Raw genomic sequence first — 12,093 nt, 5'->3', positions numbered from 1 at the left:
TCTAGTCAGAAAAAACCTCTTACGACTATAGTCAACCGCAAAAAATAGGCCAATGGAAATTGGAACGACTCAGTAACTAATCACCCCCCCCCCCGCGACGATAGATGTCAATTCTATAGATATGATATATTATAAGCTGTGACAAAGTTGATCAACTTTTATTTGGCAACGTTGCACACATCTGTTCCAATTTCCATCGGACCATTTTCGTGCGGTTAACTATAGTTGGGTTACGCTGATGAACTTTTGAAAACCCTAATTCATGAAAAAGAACTTTTCAATATAAATGAAAACTATTAAATAAACTACAAATAACAAACTCAAACATAGCCTCAAATCGACAAATATTTGATAAGACGAGGATCTCGATGCAATATTTCTTGGTACAATTAAGCCACTATAAATGTAGGTGTGATTAGGCCCTTAGATGTAATCCTAGATTACCGTTACACATAGACTGTGCTTAGTTTAATTGTAAATGTGTGGAACTCAGATGCGCATGGCATTCCACATTGCGTGTTGCCGCGACGCTTGTAGTTTCTAGGTTAGTTAGCCGCTTTACCTGAAGAAAGAAGCCGAGACTCTTTGCAGCGTTGGACCGGTCCTGCGGCTGGGCGGTGCGCGGCATCACCATGATCTTCCAGGGCAGGTTGCGCACGAAGCAGGGCGGGGACAGCTGCGAGTCCTTCAGCTTGCTCAGGCACTTCACTGTGTACCGAAACGTCGCCTCCGACCGAGCCTCGTCTACACAACACACATCAACATGTAATCAAATTGGTATTTCCATAATCGAGATGTGGTATTTCTCCATAATTGAAAGGATAAGACGTTGATGTTATCAACACCACTATATTTCTATATAATATAGTGGTATTGACAACATCAACGTCTTATTCTTCCAATCTATTGCTTAAAAAACATACACAATAAAAGGATTCACCAACAAACAAAATGTACCATTCTACATTATTGTCACAATGTTTGGTAGTAATAGAGGAGATTACTTCCATTATCACAGACTCCTTAAATAGTTGGTAGCCTACTGTAAGATATTGGATATATAAAAAAAGGGGTTCACCAACTTAATAGCTGAAAAATATATCATTTTACATTATTGCCAAAATGTTTGATAGTAGTGGAAGAGATTCCACCAATTCTCAGACTCTTCAAATAGTTGGTGCTGAAGAAAATTGTTTTTTCTATCAGCAGCCTCTCTGGGAATGTACTGGACTTCAGTCGAAAAATGAGATTAAACATAGGCATGTCATCCTACCGAAACAAGCATAATGTTACATCGATATAACATAGACACAATTTAATGGGAAGAGAGTATCTATAAAGACATAAGAACGTGGTGATGCTACTATCGAATTCGGGAATGGAATAGTAAGAGCTATACCTAAGCCTGTTTTTCATTCCCAATCATTTTATGTGTTTTTATCATTGTTAAATAAATAAGCAAGATGTGCGGTATTCAAGAAAGAACCGTAGTCTTAGGGAAATATATAGTCTTGAGAGACACACTTTATTGACAATTTATTCATCTACAACCCTAATCTACTCCTCTACATAATCGCTTCTTCAATATGTTCTGGCACATTTCTATTAACGGATGGAAATATTTGCAGTAGCAGATGTCTTTGGGGTGATTTACAGCATTTAATTGGGATTTTCATTTAATAATTATTATAAATTTCTATTATTTTCAACACTCTCTCATCTGCCTCCTCTACTACACTCTACCTTTGCGCTCCACTATGTTTTGACCCTAAATTCATGCACACCTTAAAGACGAACAGAACGGGCAGGTCTATGTTTAGCTTTCAGTTTCGATCAATGCCACTATTCAGGTCTAGTGAATAAAGAAAAATAAAAACACCTGATGTCATCTTGCTGAGACTTGACCATTCTGTTCACTCTAATACTTTACAATGATTGTTTGTGTTAAATGAAAAGTGCAGACCTTCAGCCTCTGCCATCTCAGCGTCCTGGGGAAAAGACTGTTCGGGAACCTCGCCGTTCACTGCACGGTTGTCAACAGCCACATTTCCTCCACCACCATCATTCGGAGTGTCCATTGCTTCTGCTGGAAAATAAGCGAAACCATCAATCAATTCATGAAATCTCAACAATCTCTAAAATTTTACACATTTTTTTAAATGATGCTCAAGAATTTTATGGGGAACTATGAGGTGAAAGCATAAACTGTAGAACGAACGAAAAAAGAAGCGACGAGGTTTTATAAGCTTAAAAATATAGTAATCAAGGAACGAAATATCGAATATATTAATTAAATTAATTTTACACTTTCAATAAATTAAAGAATGTGATGCGAAGCTATGAGGTGAAATTGCTACCGTAACTATAGAGTAGACATAAGAAGTATACGTCGTTATACATAGCAAACTAAAAATAATTTTTGAAAGAAATTTTGAAGAACTTGAACACTTTCATGAAATTGAAGTATGTAAAGGAAAGCCATGAGTTGAAACTACTAACAATCTACAAAAAGTGGAACAAGGTGCAATGTTTTGTGAAATCAGAAACGTAAAGTGGATTCAGTACAATCTCGAAGAACTGAAATCTTCTCAGTTTACGGAACACTTATGAAACTGGATAATATAATGGAGAGGTACGACGAATATACAAATTCATTAAGCAAACTAAACAAACAATATAGGCTCGCTCCAGACAAAATAGAAAACATATACAAAATAAACTTTAACGTTTGTGAAAATGAAAGTTATTTTACTTTCTTACCAGCCCTTGAATTTCCTAGTAAGGAAATTTAATTGAACTTACAAAACATACTATCTATAAGAAATCTGATAATAGACAAAACAAGAGCTATGTTTCAAATATATAACAGAATAACTCTATTCCAAACAATTTTTGTATTAGTAATGGTCAATTATCTCACTCATGAGAGTGAAAACGCGTTCATCACTCATATCAACGTAATTTTCCAAAATGAATCGACAGTCTAAAAAAGGCATGATACAATATTGGAAATATGATAAGAGCTAATCTGGAAATAAATAAGAGTGAGACTGAAGAGATTAATAGATATAAGTTAGAACAATAGCAATCATAACATTAAAAAAAACTTGGAGTGTAGCTTAGAAACCTTTTCTTTAAACTCTATTTTAAAGCTCAAAGCTTCCATTTTACCATGGAAGAATAATTTTTAACCTGCATCATACGTAAATACTAACTGTAAAAAACTTATCAAAAAACTCATAAATGAATTGTATATTTATTTATTCGTAGATACAATCATAAATCATATAAATATGATTGAGAAGGAACAACAGGCTTGGCCAAAAACTATTCCATTCCCAAATTTTGATAATGTCCAAAAAAGTAGGATATGTTTTACTGCAAAAAGTTCAAGTTCAATTTTAGTCCAAAAATATATATGAGCAAGAAATTTCAAATTTAGAAGAATTAAAACACCAAATTTATAATTAAATATAACACTTAATTATAACTGCACATTGAAAATGAATTGAGTTATTCTATAAACTAGTTTATATTCTATAAGTTAGTTTAGTTTTTCTGTTTAACATTGTTCTCAATTATTACACCCACCAAAACTTAAGTATATATTTGGTAATGAATAAAATATAACATAGATACAATAAAATTTACTTTGATGTACCATATTGCATAAAATCCGTCCATGACATCATATCATGTGAAGCAGCATCAATGGAAGCTCAATGGAGAACAATCAAACCTGTTTTTCACTCATTAATATTATCCTCAAATTTTAGTAAGTAAGAACACCAAATTACACCCTACTCCCTTTCCGGTATACTTCACGGCATTGATTCTTCACTAAGGTTTTAATAAAAACTCCAAGACCATTTAGACCAATGATGAAACAAAACTAAAAAATCTGATGATCACATAGGAAGGACACACGGAAAAAATAAAGGCACACAAACTGAATTACTTCACGGCATTGATTCTTCACTAAGGTTTTAATAAAAACTCCAAGACCATTTAGACCAATGATGAAACAAAACTAAAAAATCTGATGATCACATAGGAAGGACACACGGAAAAAATAAAGGCACACAAACTGAATTACGAGTAAAACTGACAAGAAAAAAATGCAAGCTGTTTATTAACGAGCAGCTGATTCCAAGTTTCAGAAAGCAGGACGAAAATAGATCACATTTCCAAGTCTTCAATTTCTCCACTCATCCTCGGCCGATTGCATCACAAGTAAATGCAACCGATTTTGAATCTGAATAGATCACACACATATATGCCACGTTGAGATAGATGTTGCTTCCTTGTTTAAGAATAGATCTTCTTTTCCTTATCCAATAGGAATTCAATTTTTCAATGTTGAGGTACCAGCAATTTTTTTTAAAGCGAAGGATCATCGTTAACTTGAAAGTTAAATCGAAGTTTTGAATAGGATAAAAATTGAATTTCTGATCGGGGTGGTTTTACATTGTTCAATAAGAAGGGTTTTAAAATTAGAATAATTTTATGGGTCAAACAGTTTCCAAGTTCGTATGTAAAAGAATCTTTGGCTATCTTTCTGACATCACTCTATCAATACTATTGTTTAGATGAATTCTAAAATATTTTTGATGATGATTGTGATTGGAAATCAATCAATTTGACAATAACCTCTATGTAAATATTGATGAAAGACTTTGGGAATTGCCAAAATTCATACTATGAAATGTGTCGATTTAATTGAAATTTAGAACATTGATACATAAATTCATGGTTATGAATTTATAATACTGAATATGAATTTAAAAATACTTGTGAACGGAATTTAAAAAAGGCTTTCGCCCAAATAAGTTGTTCTTCTAATTCAAGAAAATAATAGTGATAATCTAGGTTATCTACCTTCACCAGATCACCATTTTGCACACAAAATAAGTACGTAATCAGACTATGTAATATTATTTTTTGAAATATTGCGTAGAAATTCCAAATAAGGAATAACCAAATTAACAAATTCATGACTTCATTATTTTTATAACACAATTCTGAGTTCTTACAATATATGATGATTACTTGAATTGTATTAACCCAAATTATGAACAAGACAACTGAAAAAAACGTATGCTATAGAAATAATATAATACGAAAATATTTATGCTATAGAAATAATATGATACGTACGGCGAGCCATTATAAAAAAAGAAGTTAAGACAGATCCACAAAACATGAACTGAAAATTAATAAACAACCTGACTTATAGTGAAAATAAAATCTCACTGGCCAATGCTAACTCAAAGAAAAAAATAAGTTATGACAGATTCACAAAACATGAATCTGAAAATTAATAAACTACCTGACTTAAAGTGAAAATAAAATCCCACTGCCCAGTGCTAACTCACTTCAGCATTTCGAAACAAGGTAGAAACAGCTTATCAAGAATGTTGATAACTGAAGCTAGGAGGAGGTAGACCTACTAACTGTATTATGATAGGACTATCTATCAAGTGAATCTTTGAAGATAAAATAAGTAAATTGATCAGAAATTCTTTGAGCCAGCTTGTGCATTGATTGAAAATATTTTGAACTAGCTCGCAGTTAAGAGATTTTCCTATAATTCACAATAAACATAGGCTATTGGTTACAAGACACAAAAACAATGACCTCGCACACCTCGTTCGAGTTTACTATAAATGTTCACAGAATACAATACAATACAATACTGAAAGGTTAGCACTGCCTGTACAAATTATTGCAATGGCCGGAACTGATAAGAGGGACCTTATTACCGGCACTTGAAAAGTTGAACATATTTTTGCGAAACTTAATAAAAAGTAGCGGAGACTCAAAATACTTACTCAGCAAGTTAATCAATCGAATACCAAAAATTAAAAATTTTACTGAGAATTATCGCTTAGAATTTTAAATTGGAAATGTTGAATGGAATAATAATTCATTTCTTGGACTTGAAAAAATGCTGCTTTCATTTTTTTAGCACCGAATCTTGGAGCTTTCACCTTTGGAATAACATCACATTTATTGTTGATATCCATACTAAATTTCAATGGGTAATAATTAACTTATTTTGAAGTTAAAAGTCAAGACGGCTGGTATAAAACGTTGAAATCTGCCACTGCCGCGAACGAATCGATACGATCGATGCTCGATTATTCCATGTTCTATCATTGTGCAGACTGTCCAGCATCGATACGGTTCAACGAGTAAGCATTGTACAACGAATTTGTACAATTTACAGTTTGAGACACAGGATTGGTGCGTCCAATCCTATAGCATTGAGTCTGGGTCACAGTGTTGTCAATTGTTCAATCAGATTTGACAAGCAGAAAAGCAAACTTTTGGCCGCCGGCCGACCGGTAGTTTTCGCGGACTTCTATTCTAAAATTGTAAATTCAAATCCGTAGTTTACGTAGTATAATGTTTTATGTTCAGTCGAGACTCACAAAGAATTGAATGTTACATTTAGAGTTGAATATTTTTACCGGTAGCCTATTTATCTTTTATAATAGCACAATAAAGCTTTGTAGTTTGTAGTAAAAAAAGTAAATTCGTATGGCTTGCGGGAAGGTCCCACCACCTGAATAAATAATTTAAGCCGTCAATAGGCCTTACGACTGTCATACTTCAGCCGGGACCGACAATTTAACGTGCCAATCTGATAACACGGGAGTGTTCTGGTTAAAAAACTTTTGGTAATGAGAGGGTTGAACCCGGGATCTCTATGTAGTTTGCTGTGAATTTATTACTTTAAAAAGCTTCAATGATTTGTAAATATGTTAATCTCTTCTATTTTATTTGAAAATGATAGGCCTATTATTTTCTGGTATCCTATACATGACATTCAACTATATCAATCTACATAATTCTAGAACATGATTAACTTTTTGGTGTGCACAAAAAAGTTTAAACTTATGTGATGCTTCTGTGGTCACTATTTCAATTCAATTTAAAATTAGTCGTGTCTCACTCAAGTTTTTTAATAAGAGTCGTCACTGGCTTTGACTATTATCATTATATGGGAACAAAACTGTTCCATATTAATTGTTCTTCATAATCATGCTAGGCTACTTTTTCCTTGAAACCTTCCTCGGCACCCGGCAAGAATCGGAATGATACCAAGTCGGCGATTACTCGGTGTGTATGAAAACGGCCAATGTTGTTAAACACCATTGTTCTTTTCATTTTGTTATTTTAATGTAAGCCTATATTCTAATGACTTTATCAAAGATAATTAGCCTAATCGTTTTTAAAACTTATATTTCATTTCAATATTTATTTTCAATTTTTCACTTCTTTCTATATTTTACTTCAACTTACAGAATATGTATTAAATATCATTTTTCATCTCTCACCCTATTCATTTTTTTAATATTAGCTATCTCATGTATTTTTAGAAACAACTTATAATATTACTCTTACTTTTACATCAATTTATATTACTTTTTTTTAATGGCAAACTAATAAAAGCGCATGTGACGTTAGGTCCTACCTACTTACTACATTAATTACTACAACAGGCTGGGAAACCTGTTCCAGCAATTATTGGGGCATTAGTTTTTATTTTACTCATTACACTAGAACAACACGGACATTACTAGGACACTATTGGTGTCGCACTCGTGTCCAAGGTTTCTATACTCGCGGATACCACATGTTCAACGGGCTCCAATTTCTAGTTCTGGGGGCTAAAAAACAATGTAAAGGAACAAGCGTGTTTAAAAACAATTGCAGTTTTCTTAAAATTTGGGCTTAACAAGAAATATAACCCTGCTTTCTTATTAGGCTTAAATTGAATTAAACAGTAAATTAAAGGTATGAAAAACTTGATAGTGCATTTTTAAATAAAAAAATTAATATAGGCTAAAAAATAAATAAAAAAACAATACCGGTAGGGATTTTAAACACAAACAAATAGTATGGTCAAAAAAAGCAATTGAATAGGCCTATTTATTAATCAATTCATAAAATACCTAGTACCTATTAATTTTCAAGATGTTGATAAACGTACCGGACAGAAAAAGATATTTAAAAAATTAATAGAAAAGATGACGGCTGTGTAAAGATTGTAAACCAAACAACCATCAATACAAAAGGTGTTTTTGATAAAACCGAATAAATGCCATCACGTAGTTAGGTTATGTTAACCTTCAATTTGCATGTTTATCGACTGCACCCAACCAAATGTTAGGTTGGTTAGAAGCAAACTAAGACAACAATGTGGCATTCAAATTTGATGCAAGAAAAAAGTCAACAGTAGCTTATAAGGCAATGTCATTAATAGAATAATGGAAATTAAGATTGGGTAAAGAATTGAAAAAATTGTGGTGCAATATTGTTGTAGGTAATTAAAATATTTCAACATAAAATTATGAAACACCTCGATAAAGGTTTTCTTAAATGTGGATACTATAATAACTGGTATAATCAACTAAAATATACTTTAAAAGAAATTACATCATGAATCATTCAAGAACAAAAGACAAATGCCGTCAGAAATAAGAGTTGTCTATTCGTTTTAAAAATGACCTACAAAACACGTTTTCAAGTGCATGAGTGTAGATAACAACACATGAAATACATGAATAAGACAGAGAATTAAACAAATTGATTTGTCAAATTTTATTGATGGATTTTAATGTGAACTTCAAAAAAAGGAACAAGAAAGCCTATTAATAATACACATCGGCAAATCAATGGACGCTGACTAGAATAAATGCATATCATTGACAGGTTTACCTTCTTGTGTATCCATTTCTTCAACATCATTGTTCTGATTTTCCCTATCAATAGCGTGGTTCATATTCTCGACGGCTGCAATTTTATTTTGTAGTTTTGATTTCTTCACGTTGGTGGCTACACAACGTCTATGTGGTGAAGTGTGGTTTTTACCCGACACGGTTAGTTTGTTGACGGGTTTACTTGCGATGCGCCCAATGTCTGCAGATTTCTTCACCCCCTGTTACCAGGGGAAACAACGCAACCATATATATCACAAGTGATTTAATTACTCACTAATGTCAAATACATTTGAAATTTTATTCTAATATTTTCCAGAGAAACACACACTAAAATAAAGAAAATGGCTGACTCGTAGGTTTGAGGTCAACTGCGCAGGCGCCACAAGTTTACAACTTGTAATTTATTTAAATTATGGAATCAAAAAATGTATTATAAAGACACTTTTTCATAGTGGAATAATTTTTAAAAAATATTTATAATTGATTTTTATTCTGACATTACTTAATATCACATCAGAGAATTTATTACAACATGGCATTGAACACATAAAATGATTACATGAATATAGTATCATGATGGCTCATCCAATGTGAATGGCGCTAATTTTAAATCTTCAAAGCAACATGCACTTGCTCTAACATAACATAGCAGAACATTATCATTAGGCTATTATAATAATTAAACTTAACTGTGATTGGGTGCCATTATCTAACCCAATAATTAATCTCACAATAACTGAAAAAACAAATCTAAGTGTCATTAATTGGCAGTTAAATTAAAAAACGAACGTATAACCAAGGAATAAGGAAGTACTCAGTTGTTCTGTAATTTGTGGTAGGCTACTGTACGGTACCTATATGGATAGTCCAGTCACAATACCGATGTACATTGGTGCTTGCAATGTTGCAATGTTATAATATATTGTTGACCGAGCGAAGTGAAGTCTAAGATTCAAGTCGACGGTTTGGCATTTCTCTTAATGTTTAAATGTTTATAGGTATGTTGCGCATTTACGGCGAAATGCGGTAATAGATTTTCATGAAATTTGACAGGTATGCTCCTTTTTTAATTGCGCGTCGACGTATATACAAGGTTTTTGGAAATTTTGCATTTCAAGGATAATATAAAAGGGAAAAGGAGCCTCCTTCATCTATATAATATAAAAGCAAAATGGCACACACTTTTACCGTACTCGCAGAACTAAAAATCTACGGTACCGGACCAAAAACGTTCAAATTTGGTAGTTATGTTCAGATGGCCCTTTAGAGGCGCACCAAGAACGGATTTGAAAAAAATTCCAAAGATACGCCCAAAATCTGCGTTTTTCCAGCGTCTTTTAGCTTTTTCTCAGTTTTATCGAGAACAAATGAACAGGAAATGTTTAAATTTAGTATAGAAGCTCAGCTGGGGTGTAATATAATGTTGTGTTAGAAGGAATTTGAAATAACGCCAAAGATACACCCAAAATTAGCGTTTTATCAGTTATTTCATCACGTAATAGACAGAAATTTTTCAAATTTGGTACAGAGGTTTAGCTCGGGTCTAAAAATTTGTGATGAGGTGACTTTATTAATATTCCATCAAAGATACGCCCAAAATCAGCGTTTTTCCAACGTTTTTCTCAGCTTTTATGCGTTTTCTCAGCACTTTGACTTTCTGATGGAATGAAGCATGCTCAAATGAAAAATGCAGGCGAGCGAAACGAGCCCGCTGATCTCATTTTTGGACGATCCAGCCGAGGCTCCAGGGGGTGGAGCCCCCTGGCTAGACGGATATGGCGAGCGAAACGAGCCTGACGGCTAGTACGCCAATATTAGAGTAAAAAATCTGGTGTGGCGCACTCACACAACTTTCCTTGCCGTTATTAGAATATTGATCACCTGACGCTAGTGTCTACGCGCATCACAAATCTACTTTTAAACAAAGATCTAAGCCAGCTGGTGACAGGACAATAACGCTGGAGACATACGAGATCTGATATCTCTTCATAGTGAATGATTTAATAGATTCAACAGTTGCCAACAGTTTGCAATTGGATAATCACATTTTCTCGATTTTCGAGCTTAATTTCAATTCTAGGTGAAAATGCGTTACTCAACATTAATTGTAGAGATTTTTATGGTCAACCTTCTCCACTCGAATTTTTTTGTTTAAATTGTAATCTGAAGCCTGATAATTGGGAATCTGAAATCCAACTTTGCATAGATGGGGCGGAGCTCCTGAAATTTTTACAGATATGGTACTTGTGGCAATTGATAGAGCTTATCAATGACTATTCCAGGTACCTATGAATTTGAACAAAATCGTTTTGGAGCCGTTTTCGAGAAAATCGCGAAAAAAACCTGTTTTTGACAACATTTTCGCCATTTTAGCCGCCATCTTGAATTGAATTTGATCGAAATTGTTCGTTTCGGATCCTTATATTGTAAGGACCACACACACACAGACCAATACCCAAAAACCACTTTTTCGGACTCAGGGGACCTTGAAACGTATTATAGAAATGTAGAAATTGGGGTACCTTAATTTTTTTCGGAAAGCAATACTTTCCTTACCTAGGGCAAGGAAAGTAAAATCAGACTATAGAATTATTATTCATAAATCAGCTGACAAGTGATTACACAGATGTGTGGAGAAGCCAGTCTATTGCTGTATTTCCTTAAGGTCTATAGTTTTAATCAGGCACTTGTGGATGAGAATACTGCGTGAGGTCTACTGTTCACAGAACTACTAGTAGCAATGGACAAACTAATTGACTGAGCGAAGTGAGGTCTAAGATTCAAGTCGACGATTTGGCATTTCTCTCAATGTTTAAATGTTGCGCATTTACGGCGAAACGCGGTAATGGATTTTCATGAAATTTGACAGGTATGTTCCTTTTTTAATTGCGCGTCGACGTATATACAAGGTTTTTGAAAATTTTCCATATCAAGGATAATATAAAAGGAAAAAGGAGTCTCCTTCATACGCCAATATTAGAGTAAAAATCAGACTACAGAATTATTCATCATAAATCAGCTGACAAGTGATTACACAGATGTGTGGAGAAGCCAGTCTATTGGTGTATTTCCATATATAAGGTCTATAGTTTAAATCAGGTACTTGTGGATGAGAATACTGCGTGAGGTCTACTGTTCACAGAACTACTAGTAGTTTTGATTTGATAATATATCAATTGGATACATAAGAGAAATACAGTACCAATTTTTACATGCAAAAGTTCTTTATGCTAAATACAGAATGGCCCAAAAACCTCGTATTTTTTGTTAATTTACCAATTTCCAGTTATGCGCCAAATCCAGTAAGAAAAATCGGACAGAAAAATTACTCATACCGTTTTTATAATAAAATCATTACCGTTTT

At 33.5% G+C, this 12,093-nt stretch overlaps 1 protein-coding gene across 9 annotated transcripts in view; it reads right to left on the bottom strand.

The window, feature by feature from the left end:
- LOC111048289 (ubiquitin carboxyl-terminal hydrolase 7) overlaps positions 1-9,107 on the bottom strand; it is a 42,886-nt gene extending 33,779 nt beyond the window's left edge. For 2 of the 9 annotated variants that reach the window (XM_039433995.1, XM_039433998.1), the window contains exons 1-3: positions 8,728-9,095; positions 1,964-2,086; positions 563-744 (exon numbers count right to left, since the gene is read on the bottom strand). In XM_039433995.1, coding sequence (XP_039289929.1) covers positions 563-744; positions 1,964-2,086; positions 8,728-8,791 — 369 coding nt within the window. In that variant the 5' untranslated portion in view covers positions 8,792-9,095. Of the gene's footprint in view, positions 1-562; positions 745-1,963; positions 2,087-3,661; positions 3,945-5,157; positions 5,384-8,727 lie in introns of those variants that run through there. The other 7 variants (XM_039433996.1, XM_039433999.1, XM_039434003.1 and 4 more) reach the window with 7 other exon arrangements.
- Positions 9,108-12,093: the final 2,986 nt, after the last annotated feature.

The sequence above is a fragment of the Nilaparvata lugens genome, chromosome 8, assembly GCF_014356525.2.
Source record: "Nilaparvata lugens isolate BPH chromosome 8, ASM1435652v1, whole genome shotgun sequence".
NCBI lineage: Eukaryota > Metazoa > Arthropoda > Insecta > Hemiptera > Delphacidae > Nilaparvata > Nilaparvata lugens.
Note: the sequence above shows the minus strand (reverse complement) of the source record. Positions and strands in the feature narration are given on the sequence as shown.